The sequence below is a fragment of the Bombyx mandarina genome, chromosome 05 (genome assembly GCF_030267445.1).
Source record: "Bombyx mandarina strain Sakado chromosome 05, ASM3026744v2".
Taxonomy (NCBI): Eukaryota; Metazoa; Arthropoda; class Insecta; order Lepidoptera; family Bombycidae; genus Bombyx; species Bombyx mandarina.
Window position 1 is genome coordinate 10,731,308 of NC_143212.1, and position 13,930 is coordinate 10,745,237.

Below are 13,930 nucleotides of genomic sequence, written 5' to 3' on the forward strand. Positions count from 1 at the left end.
CGTATATAATTAAAAACACACGAAATTAAGAAAATAAATATATATATTAAAATAGGCTGCATTCAAGGTATTAACATTAACATCGATTCGCCGAATCGTTTAAGAGATATAAGCACAAAACGTAAAATAATATAAAACTAAATCGTGACACTATTTAGTATCACACAAAATGGCAACACCTCTCAAAATCCAATGATCAGGATTTTTTATAGTTGGCAACCACAGAGGTGTGATGAAGGTTAGATCGGTACGACGAGGCTTTTTATAAACGGGACACTGAAAAGAATAAGGTATCATTTTGCGTACATTTATCAACTGTATTAGATAAATATTATAATGTTATTCGTATACTTCTAATATCAAAGGTCGACGATCTATATAAAGGGTAAGGCATTCTACTAATGCGTTTCAGTTCGAGGGGTGGAACATTTGCTTATAATATATTTGAGACTTCTAACCTCAAAGTTCAAGATGGGCTTACGTTACGTCTACGTTACCGCAATTATACGCGCGCCTTTAGTCGCGTTAATGTAGTAAATCCCTCGGGAATATTAATATTGTTTTTACACAATAGCTGCCCTATCTATTTTTCTGTTCCCTCGAGAAGGTGTTCGCAAAATGTTACTATGATAGATTACATAGTTAAGAAAGAGTAACAGACAAAAGTTGTTTCAGCAAATAGTTCTATTTCAAACATTTGACGTTCGTCAAAGCATAGACAAGGTTTAATTACAATGTTTTTTTATTGCTTAGCTGGCTGGACGAGCTCACGGCCCACCTGATGTTAAGTGGTCACTGGAGCCCACAGACATCTACAACGTAAATGCCGCCACCTACCTTGAGATATGAGTTCTAAGGTCTCAATTTTTACAGTACATCGACTGCCCCACCCTTCAAACCGAAACGCATTACTGCTTCACGGCAGAAATAGGCAGTTTGGTGGTACTTACCCGCATGAATGGACTCACAAAACGTCCTACCACCAGTAATTGCACAAATGAAAATCAGAATGAAACTTTGAAGTAGGAAGCGAATTTAAACTTTATACCTGATACAGTTTTGGATCCTTAGGGGCCGTTGAATTGATTGCGTACACGTGTATCACGGGTACTGGCGTGTACAAAACCTTTAGTATCGATTCAGTGAGACGCATATTACGTCTGTCCCAGCCGGCACCGTCCAAGAACACGCCGTGAATAAATACGCCTTCCTAAAGACGTTCGTAAAACATTCGAATATACTTACAAAACAATTCGGTAATATCAGATAAGCTCTGTCATTTTTGATTGCGAAAGTAGCACGTTTGTTTTGAAGAGATTTTACATATAACCTAAGAGTTCGAGTATGAAGGATAGAAGTTCTCGAGTAGATATAATATTACGCTGCTTTTAGCGTGTACTCCTACGTACTGCTAAGCGAAATAATATACTCTACCAAGGCAGGTACTACTAACTCCGCAGTATATAAGGCTACATCTTTAACCAATTTTTTTCGGGCACAAGACCGAATCTCGCGCATGGTTTTCGCATGTTTAGGGAGCGTTTAGGGTATTTGGGTCTTGATGGTCCGCGGATGTTGGGAGCGTGCTATGGGCCTATTAATGTGTTTAAGGTCCTACTCGCCAAACGACTCCCCTTGTATTCCCTCATCAGAGTAGGCGGGTTTCCGCGGTCAACACTACAACCAGATTTGGGGCGTCACCCATAGGACGCCCAACCGACGGTCGACGGTTGAGGATAGCCTGGACGTCAGAGACGCTGGTATCTCAGATATGACGACCCTATCAGCTCGCTCTGTGACCGTCACCGGGAGATCATTAACCAATCACCATTAACCATTTTTATTTCCTATCCCAATGCACATGAATATTATTAATCGAATTTCAAACAAAAAAACAGTCATTTCGATTGCTTACCGGCGGCGGGGCCTTAATTTCGTCATAAGTATACTTAGTGACGTCATTGTGCAACGCCACCATATCCAGGGCCCATCCTTTGTGAGCCCGTGTCACTTCCTGACGCATCGCAGTTAGGAAACCTTTACAGTTTTACGAAAAAAGTACTATTAAGCAAGTAATGCATAATTGGTCGAGAGTTTGAGTTCGATTAGTGTAGGTTAAATATATTTGGCCTCGAAGTTACGTTCGTTTACTTGTATTTTCTTGTTTATATTTCCGATCGTCGTAACATTGAAAAAACTCCTAGTTTCTAAGTAATTTTAAAATCTGTTCCCAAGTACGGTCAGTTAAGGCATGGTAGCAAAAACAGTTGCGATATCTATTAGCTCCGGTAACCACTTAACAACTAATGGTCCGTGCTGTTATTCGGCCATATTGATACAATAAAATAAATGCTCTAGAGCAATAGAAAATACCTTGAGGATTGAAGAATCCAGTCATCCAAAACGAGTTTGGTCTCGCCTGGAAACACCAAGTCGAGAACTGCGTGTTCCTCTCCAAGAACTCTGTGAACCAGAATCCAAGCGTGGATGACGACCACGAACTCTTCAACCAGATATTCGGAACCTTCGCGTCATATATATTATCTAGGGAATCACGAAGAGCCTGAAGATAGAACATTTAATTAAACTAGAGGTCCCGCAGTAGTCGAAATACGACTATAAATAATTGGAATTGTAAGTTTGTACACTATTATGATTGTATTTTATACTTCTATAATCACAAATTTCGTCAAGACTACACTATAAAAAATATTAACAAAGACAAACAATATTTAATCTATTCTCAATTTAACAACAGACGCCAAGAACAAAAGTTTGACAATAAATAGTATGCATGCGTGTGTGCATCAAATACATGGTATGTAGTGTGTGTAATGTTTTCTTTATTGATTTAATGTATATTTTATGCATTATTTAAAAAAAATATTAGCATAGTGCACTTCTTCTCTATATTCTCTATAAGTGTGCAACATTTCATACTCCTCCGTCCGCGCAATTTTCGTAAAAAGGGATACAAAGTTTTTGCTTCACGTATTATTGTGTTGAGGACAAAAAAGGTGATACGATTATTTTTATATATTTATTAAATAAGAATCAAATAAGACTCACCTCATTCATAATAATAGTACCATCGATAGCGAGCAACAAATCCTTTAATGTTATACGAACTAAGGAAATTACTTTTTGCATTCGATCTATTTCTTGCCGCAAGAAAATCACCATGGAATTTAGTATACCGTAAAATTTCAATCTGAAATGAAAATAAAAATAAATCGCAGTATTTCAATGACGTGCTTATAAATTTCACTGCGTTTAATATGTGTACCTTTCCTTTACTTCGTGTGGATCAAAATTAGGAGGAACTTTATCGAGCATTTCTTTAGCTTGTCGATACACTGAAGCTTCTCTAGTTTCACCACCACCAGAACTGGACTCTTTTGGTTGGATAGAAAGTATTGTGTCCAACAGCTCTTGGGTTTTGCTTCTTTGATATCTGTATGATTATGTTTTGTATAAGTAATTACTGGTGGTAGGACCTCTTGTGAGTCCGGGCGGGTAGGTACCAACACCCTGCCTATTTCTGCCGTGAAGCAATAATGCGTTTCGGTTTGAAGGGCGGGGCAGCCGTTGTAACTATACTTAAGACCTTAGAACTGATATCTCAGGGTGAGTGGCGCATTTACGTCGTAGATGTCTATGGGGTCCAGTAACCACTTAACACCAGGTGGGATGTAAGCTCGTCCACCCATCTAAGCAATAAAAAAATAAAAAAAGTACATAATATTTTATATAAACAGATTTAGATAAAAAAGCAGTATAAAGTTGAGGGTTCCTTTACGTTATATCAGCGTTTGTGTGCAGCCCATACGCCTGCGGGGGATCGACCATCTTCATTTTATCGATCTCTTCAAGATATTCCGGAATGTTACGGAACTTCATGATGCCGTAATTCTTGTAAAACTGAAAATCCTCTTGGAACAGTTGATCCGTTAACCAGACCCTGCAGAAAGTGCCCAATAAGCGATTGTCGTAATCGTCCGTCACCCGTCCGCCATACTGGACCGCCGAAACCATATATCTGAAACAGTCCCAATGAGTTTAGGTTAATACATACACACGTGTATTAGTATGTAGTGATGATGATTTTCAAGCGAAGCATATTATCCCTTGATAATAAGGTGACACTCTACAAAACTTGCATACGCCCCGTCATGAGCTATGCAAGGGCAGTGTACGCTCACGCGGCCCGCACTAACTTAAAACCCCTTCAGATCATTCAATCCCGTTTTTGCAGAGCACCATGATTCCTAAGGAATGTAGATCTCCATGATGACCTGGAGCTTGACACAGTAAGTATTTACAGTCGGCATCATTGCGCCACTTTGAGAAGGCGGTACGACACGAAAACGCTCTTGTCGTGGCCGCCGGAAATTGCATACCCGATCGTGTGGACCGAATGGTAAACAGTCGACGTCACCCTATACACGTCATTACGGATTCTCCGGAGTCACCGTCCTTGCCGAACCCGTCGCTTGCGACGAAGGGTTCGACGACTAGATTAACCCATAGACACTGCCCACTGTGTTTCTCGCCGGATCTTTTCAGTGGGCCGCGTTTCCGATCCGGTGGTAGATTCTGCGAAACACTGCTCTTGCTCTAGGGCCAATGTTAGCAACACTCCCGGTTTGAGCCCCGTGAGCTCGCCTACACATTAAGGCGAAGCTGAAATAGCCTTTCAAGGCTATCAGCATTGGTAGAGGAAAAAAAGTAGTGAAGTGGCTGAGATTTGTCTTCAGCCACTTGCCGTTTGGATGGAAGAAGAACATTGGCGAGGTTTTCTATTTCTTGTGTTCGGTCGATTTCACGAAGCACACTGAACTGAACATAATACGCGCTTATATACAAAAATGATTGACAATGGGCTGGAAACAAAACTAATTGACCATAATACTGGCTATTGTGTAGCTGCGTTTGGTCGTATGTAATTACTTGAATACTTGTACAAGTACAACTACATTACAGTATAGGATGACCGTTTGCATAGCTCCTAGCTCTTCAATTTAAGAATCATGCAAACTTACTAATTTACAAATCAATTTGTGAACGTTTGGTAGAACAAAATTGAGATTGTTAAATTTGATAATAATAAACTAACCGTACAGTTGTCCAGCTTATGGACTGCCCCTGCTCCAAGCCATCCAAATGATTTTGAACAAACATACAAGAAGCAAGCCAGTCCGCAGAATTGAATTCGTAGGGGATGTTCCAACCAAGAGGTCCGAATTTACGTCTCTCTTGCACAACCGTGTGTAAGAACGAGATAGTATATATGAGGGGTAGATAAAAAGGACTATCGCTGTAGTCCAGGAAATCTTGGCTCATTGAATCGTAAGTTCTCATTAGGCCTGCCTTTATTCCTGAAATATGGGACGTATTTTGTGATTAGTAAACCACAAAATCAATTGCATTACAAATATAATTTGAACTTACCTGACGGCGGCTCGCAAGTGTACTTAATCGACATCTGCAGTAACGTTATCGGGAACTTATCGTGCGGCTCAGTTGTGATCCAGAGCCTGAAACCATTGACGTATTCATTGAAACGAAGTATCAATCCAAAGTGGCCAAAATCCAATCAATTTCCTCAGAAAAAAAAACGTGTGTATAGATCATTTTAGCTACCCTTGATGGCCCAGTATATATATCGCTCCACGTAGGTCAAAAACGATTCTACTATGATTTGCTATTGCGCACATGTATGGCACGGAACCTTCCTCATTATTTAAATGAATTCCCAACCTTTCTAGCTTATACTGAATATTTTTATTGCATAGATGATTGACCAATGTCATGGGCCATCTAATGGTGCATTGTTACCGGAACTCATATCACAATATGTGGCCAATCCCTCCAAAGTATAGGTCGAAGCTTCAATTGCATCGTGTAAAAACTGATCTACCCGTCAAACCAAAATGGGTTAGTACTTCGCAGCAGAAATAGTTTAATGGTACCTATCTGTGCGAGCTTACAATAAACCCTACCACCAGGAAATGTCGGTTTGCCGGAGTGGATTAAGATTCCGATCCAATGATAGATTCTGCTAAGCACTGCTCTTCCTAGAGCAGATTTTAGCAAGTCCTTTTAGCCCCGTGAGCTTCCTATCAACCAAGATGAGGATAGCCCCTCGAAATTACTGACAGGCAAAGGCCGGTAGTAAAAAAAGCAATATCACTAGCAATTTTAACGTTAAAACTCACCTAAAAGTTTCATGCACCTTTTCCGGGTACTTCTCTAGTTCCGCAAACTGTTCTATGATTTCAACCATATATTCGAGACCCAAGTGACAATTTTGTAGAAGCACCCATAACCCCTAATTTAAAATAAATGAACATTACTCAATCGACAAATAGTTCCGGAGGAGAAAAACTTTTCGACGAGACAAACCAAGTAAAACTAAAAGCAGGTCCTACGTTTATAAGCAACTAGTTAAATAAGCGTAAAACCTAACCTCCTTAAGTCCACGGTCGATGAGTTTCCTGGCATGAACTTCTTGTCCTTGCCCCATAGAAATAGACGAACAAAGACACTCTAATCTCTTTGCTGTACCTTCAATAGACGGTGTCGGGTCAGAGCCCATGGCTAAAAATCCGATCAAAGGCACAAGAGGACGGGATTCTAGTACCATTTGCTGTAAAACAATATTCATTTAAAAATACTTCTTCATAAATATTACAATAAAAAATAAATAAAAAATAAGTTTTTACCTCATAATTGACAATGACAGCTTCGGAAAATCTTGCGCCCATTGATGAAATAACGTATTTCCTAAAGTTGAAAATGTAGTAATTAAAGTAATTCTAACACTAATTGAGTAAAAAAATTTTTTTTTTATTGCTTTGATGGGTGGACGAGCTCACAGCCTACCTGGTGTTAAGTGGTTACTGGAGCCCATAGACATCTACAATGTAAATGCGCCACCCACCTTGAGATATAAGTTCTAAGGTCTCAAGTATAGTTACAACGACTCCCCTACCCTTCAAACTGAAACGCATTACTGCTTCACAGCAGAAATAGGCAGGGTGGTGGTACCCGTGCGGACTTATAAGAGGTCCTACCTACCACCAGTAATTACGCAAATTATAATTTTGCTGGTTTCATTTTTATTACACATGTTATTCCTTCACCGTGGAAGTCAATCGTGAACATTTGTGAAGTACGTATTTCATTAGAAAAATTGGTACCCGTCTGCGGGATTCGAACACCGGTGCATCGCTAGATACGAATGCACCGGACGTCTTATCCTTTAGGCCACGACGACTTCGTTAAAATTGTGTTCATTTATGTGAAAGAGTACATTTTGCCAACTGGTATAATCGACGCCCTTTTTAAATGCAGAAGATTAATTGAAGGAGCTATAAAATTATATTATGAGCAAAACGTTCGCTGCGACACTTACAGACTCTGAGCTAAAGTTCGGTCTGGACACCACGCGCGTACAACGAGCAATTTCCTAAAAACGTCCAACGTGTGATATCCATCAGGCAAGGGCTCGTCTTCTGGAGCCTCTTTATCGAACCTGTTTTACAACCATCTCTTTTGCAAAAGCTTAAGATTTAAAAATTACCCATAAATTAAAATAAAGAAGCAACATGTTATACTAGCTCCCGCGAACAAAGAGGACCGACAGTCCGGTATCCAGTGTGTCTTTAGAACAAAAGGGTGAAATAAAGAGAAGACGGGGGTACATCAAATGCACTACATATATTAATGGTCTATAGCAGTGTTTCCCAACTTTTTCTGTGCCCATGCTCTAATGTGACATTTCTAAAATTTTTATCCCCCCCATACATAATTTTAACATAACAAAATCGATTTGTTCACTTACGAAACCTAAATAATAGGGTTTAGGAAGTAATAACTATGAAATTGTTATTAGAACACAGTAAGTAATACATATTTCAAAACATATAACAAAAAACTTGATATTCAAATTCAAAATATTTTTAATACAGATTTTCTATATTAATTTAGCGCGATTGCCCCCCTTAGTTATCAAATTTCCTCCTAGAGGGGCTTGGGCCCCACGTTGGGAAACGCCGGTCTATAGGAACCCAGACGTGTCAGATTAAATAATAGTTTTCGCACTCGCTTACTTGGTAGATGATGAATCTCAACCAAAGAATAAATAGAAATGGCGAGGGGAGCCATTTTGAAATATTGAGTACAATCTTACCAATTCTTCCATCCCTTCTCATTGTTCACTACTTGGTTTAGGATATTAGTGAATTGTCTCAAGCCGGAAAGCTGTACTAAATTGAGCCATGACATGTCGGTCACCCATTTGAAGGGCTTTGGAGGACAAGCGTTTAGATCTAAAGCAGCACCGCCTACAATCAGCAATAACATTACTATTGATGGATAGTATTTTAAAACTAATTGTATCGATAATCATTAGAGGACTGATTTCTCAACTACCGAATTAACATGTAAAACAAAACCTTTGATAAAAGTCTGAAATTCTTCATAAGTCATATATTCTTTCTGCATATCGATTTTCAATGTTAACAGCAATGTAAACAAATATTTGTGCTTTTCGTAAAAACCACGGCATATAAACTTAAACACGTCAAAAGTCTGCAAATTAGTTTTGATATTAATTTTAAATCTAAGCTGTAATAAAATTATTACACTGAAGCGGCTCTCAAGGTTTCTTTTCGCGACAGACTTAACGATTTCAAAATTATATATTGAAATTTCTGTTCCTGTTAGTTATTTCTACATTATATTTAAAAAATTTTTTTTTACTTTTTCAAATTCATATATGTACACATAATATGTATATGTAGTGACTTTTCTTTCATTTAAATTTAGCGGTTCACAATAGTGTCGCGGTAAGGGTGTTTGAGAACCACTGGGTTTCAGTATAAATGCAATACACTAACCAAATATTCAATGATAAAACCGATTCTCCGAGATGTTATTGCACTCGGAGGCGATTTCTCCATTGATATATCGAATCGCTCGAGAAACTGAGCCAAAGACGTTTGGTACATGTTGCACACGAGCGACATATTGCAGACCAGGAAATAGAGAACCGACCCACGGGTCGCGACCGGACGGTACTCTTCGCGGGCCGCATTTATCTTCATTTCAGTCTCCTTAGCAATATCAAGCTTTTCTCTGACCTGATCAATAAGTTCAAAAAAGCATTTATTTTTATGAAACTTTATTAGAGTTGGTTAGTTGCCTGGTGTTTATTAAAAAACAAACATTAAAAAAGTTCAGTTCCCCCCTTTTTACCTGATTTAATATACTATTGTTGATATAGCGTGAATACTGACGTCATAGTGCAAAATGGGATCATCAATCTAGTTGTATAAAAATTATAACTTTCTAATGTCTATACTATATTTTAATTTGTTTTAATAATTTGGGGTGTAAGGACTTTCTTTTGTAAATAAAACTTGCCTCGGTAGCGGTACTCTTAGTAATATTCAACACTTGTATCAAAGAAACGTCTTCGACGAGCGAACCCTGGATCGTTGTCAGCTTATGAAGTAGATTAGCTTCCAGTTCCTGCATTTTTCTTCTGTTGGCGGTTACGTCCATTATCAATTGCGTACGTTCGGCCTCCATCTCAGCTTTCTCCGTTAAAATTACGCGCCCCAATAGCTGATCTTCCAAACCTAGTCGATTCACAATATAGTCAATAGTCAAATAATTCAATAGTCGATTGATATTTTTAAGCGGCCGTAGTGATAAACAATCTAATACAAGCTTTTATTGATTTTTGATATTTCAACTTAAATTATAGAATGGCCCGTATTGTATCATACAAAATCGATAATCGAACATTCCCGATCCTGCGGACCGAATGGAAAGCAGTCGACGTCGCCCAAAACACGTCATTTCCAATCCTCCGGATCCACTAACGACGCTTTTAGGTACCGTATCTCAAGCACCGATCATCGTTCTCGTCGAACCCGTCGCTTGCGACGAAGGGCTCAGCGAGTAAATTAACCCTCAGACACAGCCCACTGAGTTTCTCCGAATCTTCTCAGCGGGTCGCGTTTCCGATCCGTGGTAGATTGTGCGAAGCACGACTCTTGCTAGGGTTCGTGTTAGCAACGTCGTCAGGTTTGAGCCCCGCGAGCTCACCTACTAGTCAAGGTTACGCTGAAATAACCTCTCAAGGGTATCAGCTTAGGTATGAAAAAAAAAAGATAATCGAATCCGGACCTTGTAGTAACATGTTGATGTCTTAAACTCGTTGTCAGGGAAATAGACTTAACAATGTTAGTGGCCAGTGACTATGCTATTAGTACCTTGCATGGTGACCGTGAAATCGATGATCGAGGTTCGCGCGGATATCTCGGGCGTGTACGCCGGATTAGGCAGTTTTGTTGTTATGTATATCTTGTGTCCCGCTGTCACGTCTATTTCTTTATCACCCAACCTCACCTATGAAACCGAGACTGGTGTGAAATATCTTTTAGATGTAAACGATTTTTTTTTAATGCTCAGTTTGGTGGACGACTGGACGAGCTCACGACCCATCCGGTGTTAAGTGGTTACCGGAGCCCCATACACATCTCAACATAAATGCCGCCATATTGATACTTGAGTTCTAAGATCTCACTTTGAAGAGTATATTAAAAATGGATCTTTAATCTCTCTGGTAACATTCAGCGAATTTAATTACCTACATATCTAGATTTGGCGAATAGATATTGACAATTATCTCTCTCTCTCTGATCCCATAAACGCAACGTGGCGATTCCGATCCGGCGGTAGATTCAGCGAATCACTGCTCTTGCTAGGGTCAGTATTAGCAAATCTCTTAGGTTGAGCCAGTGACCTCACCTACCGGTTCGTGAGTAATTTCTTAGCCTACCAACCATTAAGTAGCGAAAAAATAATCTGCAATTAATTGATGTTACGAAAAATGAACTAAAACCATCTCGCAATTAGACCTTCCTTTACCTATTTATATATTAATTCTATTTTGATTTCATTTTTATCTAATGTAAAAATATAGCTACCTTATAAGAGGATCCGATCTTAATGTAATTTCTCTCAAGCACATTATCAAGTGCCGGATCTAATTCTTCTGCAACGTCCTCGATGAGTAACGGTCTGCCTAAAGATACGCAATCTTCGATATGATTTCTGTAAAAAAATAATACATTTTTTTCTTGAACTCTAGTGACAAAATTATTATTTAATTATTATTAAAATTATCTTATTTATTTAGTGATGCCATATAACAATAATCATAGTCAAAATGTTTGAAATTAAATTTAGTTTTAACTACATTCACCAACTCACTACTTAGAACCTTTTCTTATCAGTTTCTTATATAACTGCTCCACGGAATGAAATTATACGTGTTCTTTTTAACTCATTGCACGAACCTATTCAAAATCAAAAACGTATTTTATTAACCATCGAGGAAAAAAATAGATGATTTTGAAAACGTTAGTTGTTGGAAAGATTTTCGCTTTATTGTAAAGTTGAAATTGAACATGTTGAAAATGGTCGTAGTTAAGCAGAAAGGACCCAAGCAACAATGACGTCAAAAACCGTGAAGTAAAACTCATAAGTATGTCCTACATATTTCCTACGTCTTATGTAATAGCAATAGCAATAAGCGAAGCACGGCTCTTGCTAGGGTTCGTGTTAGCAACGTCGTCAGGTTTGAGCCCCGTGAGCTCACCTACTAGTTAAGGTTACGCTGGAATAGCCTCTCTAGGCTACCAGCTTAGGTAGGAAAAAAAATAGCAATAATCTAGAATCGCTCTTCTAATAGCAATAGCAATGATCTAGAAATGTCCTGGCAGAGGTGATAGGTTTCCATTAATTATTTACCTAAAGTATTTATGATTGAGGGTCGTGACAATCAACTCATTATATCTTTCCATGTTCTTTATCCAGTTCTTGCCTTGCGTCTGGGGATCAATCAGCAATGGAAAACGCGCAGCTTTCGTAACAATAATACCGTTTTGTATGGAAAGTTCGTCAGTTGGTAAGCCGCAAAGGTTCCAATCACCAATCTACAAATTTAGTGTATTAATTGGAAATTAGCACGTTGAGCGTCATGTAGGTGCCCTACGCGGTGCACTGAAGTAATTATGTCGATTTCTCTCTTCGTTGAAATTATTAAGACGAATATCTAGTAGACTCTGGGAAAGAAAAATTCTAAGATACTGAGAATGAATCTATTTCTAAAAGACCTAAAAGACTAAAACATACGTTAACAAACAAAAGGCAAAGTTAGGCAATCCAGGCACCGCGACGAGGATGACACATCGGAACATACATTGGCTGGATTCGCCGAGCAACGCGCCGCCTTCGGGAGAACCTGCCGCTGCCGCCCGTCGTGGCTACGATGCTCGGTAGCGAAGCGTCCTAGGTGATGCTCGACTTCTACGAGTCCACCATATCACAGAAGGAGGCGGCGGAACGAGAGAGGGAGAGCTTTTCCCTTTCCGCACCGATCCGTCGCCGTCGAGCCGGCGGCCGGAGGAGACAGTACGAGCGAACATCACCTGCCCCTGTAGGTGGCTGCTTCCCCCCGGTGAATGTTAAGGGGCGACCCGAGGGGATTAAGGCCGCGCGGAGCGCTACCAGCACTCTAGCGCGCTGCCGTAGAGTAATATCTTCTGAATAAAAAGAACAACCGGCTGGCGGTATATCGCGTCCCGACACGGCAGGCTATTCCGGGACACCAGCGGCATCGTCTTTAGGAGGTCCTTAAGAGTCGTAGGGTAGGGTAGGGTAGGGTTCTGAAAACATCCTTGGGCCCGCGGTGTCTCGCGGTCGCGGACCAATCCCACATACCCAGCGCGCCCCCTAGGCGCGTGGACCTCGTAGGAGGATTGGCCCCCGGCCCGAAAAAAAAGTACTTAGTGATAGAAATCGATATAATCACTTCAGTGCGCCGCGTAGGGCACCGATGACCTACATGGCAGTCAACGAGTCAAAAAAAAAACAATATATTGTTAATAAAAAAACATGTATATTTGCTGACCGTGGCTGTGTCCGTCAGCTGTTCCGTGATATTCAAATTCATAGAAACGGGTATTTTTCTTTTCAGCAGTTCACCGAGCCAGCTGTTTATCAAAAATGCTCGGAATTCTTGATTGAATGGTCCAGAATAAGACAGGAATCTAAAATATTAGAAACGAAATTATGAAAAATTACATAGTTATTACAAAGGCATCGATTGTCTTTGAGCCACATGTTTAAAAACACAAAAATATAACTATTGTAATAAAAGATTATAGCATGCGAACCCGGTAAGCAATAGTATATCGCCGACGAGTCTTTCTATCTCGGATTTGAACAACGCCGATTGTTCTGTCCATCGGATCCTCTCTCCGCTGAGTCCGTTAATCAGAGCAGTAGCGGCGTCCATCTTCTGTTGGCACTTGGCCGCGTCGTCCAATACGGCCTGCTTCAGAGCCATCGCCTCGTCGAATTGCTTCTGTACTTCCGCTAGCTCTTGCTAAAAATTAATTTGAAATGTCCTCAAATCCCCTCCTCTTGTGACGATCAGTACCGTGGAAATACTTATATGTACTGTTTCGATGAGATGCTTCACTTTAATGTTTAAAATACGTCACGAATTTGTAAAGTGACCAACTTATGTTTAAGCATCGCACCAGCGCTGTACAAAACACCACGTATCTAATCTATCGATGCGTCTGTGTGTATGTTTCCTATAGACTCCAAAGCCACTGGACTGTTTTTGATAAAACTTTTTATTTATTGCCTTTGTAGGTAGACGAGCATACGGCCCATCTGATGGTGAGTGGTTACCGTCGCTCGTGGACGTTAGCAATGGCATTTTTTTCTTTAGGTTGGCTTAGCTAGTTTAGCTAGATCGAGATTGGTAACAATCGAATCAAAGTCAAATTATAAATCGGCCAGCAAAGGGGACCGTGTTTAATTGGATTTATTATAATGA

The 13,930-nt window shown here is 39.8% G+C and overlaps 1 protein-coding gene across 8 annotated transcripts in view; it reads right to left on the bottom strand.

The window, feature by feature from the left end:
- Positions 1-25: 25 nt before the first annotated feature.
- Positions 26-13,930, bottom strand: part of kl-3 (dynein heavy chain 8, axonemal kl-3) — a 56,771-nt gene continuing 42,866 nt past the window's right edge. For 5 of the 8 annotated variants that reach the window (XM_089727710.1, XM_089727709.1, XM_028179002.2 and 2 more), the window contains 22 exons: positions 13,257-13,468; positions 12,992-13,130; positions 11,830-12,014; positions 11,004-11,130; positions 10,287-10,422; positions 9,430-9,647; positions 8,904-9,146; positions 8,460-8,595; positions 8,195-8,348; positions 7,418-7,537; positions 6,726-6,786; positions 6,470-6,649; positions 6,219-6,331; positions 5,452-5,537; positions 5,117-5,378; positions 3,800-4,039; positions 3,287-3,454; positions 3,070-3,211; positions 2,374-2,563; positions 1,916-2,037; positions 1,049-1,210; positions 26-276 (listed from right to left, as the gene is read on the bottom strand). In XM_089727710.1, the coding sequence (XP_089583836.1) occupies positions 151-276; positions 1,049-1,210; positions 1,916-2,037; positions 2,374-2,563; positions 3,070-3,211; positions 3,287-3,454; positions 3,800-4,039; positions 5,117-5,378; positions 5,452-5,537; positions 6,219-6,331; positions 6,470-6,649; positions 6,726-6,786; positions 7,418-7,537; positions 8,195-8,348; positions 8,460-8,595; positions 8,904-9,146; positions 9,430-9,647; positions 10,287-10,422; positions 11,004-11,130; positions 11,830-12,014; positions 12,992-13,130; positions 13,257-13,468 (3,522 nt within the window). In that variant the 3' untranslated portion in view covers positions 26-150. Of the gene's footprint in view, positions 277-1,048; positions 1,211-1,915; positions 2,038-2,373; positions 2,564-3,069; positions 3,212-3,286; positions 3,455-3,799; positions 4,040-5,116; positions 5,379-5,451; positions 5,538-6,218; positions 6,332-6,469; positions 6,650-6,725; positions 6,787-7,417; positions 7,538-8,194; positions 8,349-8,459; positions 8,596-8,903; positions 9,147-9,429; positions 9,648-10,286; positions 10,423-11,003; positions 11,131-11,829; positions 12,015-12,991; positions 13,131-13,256; positions 13,469-13,930 lie in introns of those variants that run through there. The other 3 variants (XR_016323152.1, XM_089727713.1, XM_089727715.1) reach the window with 3 other exon arrangements.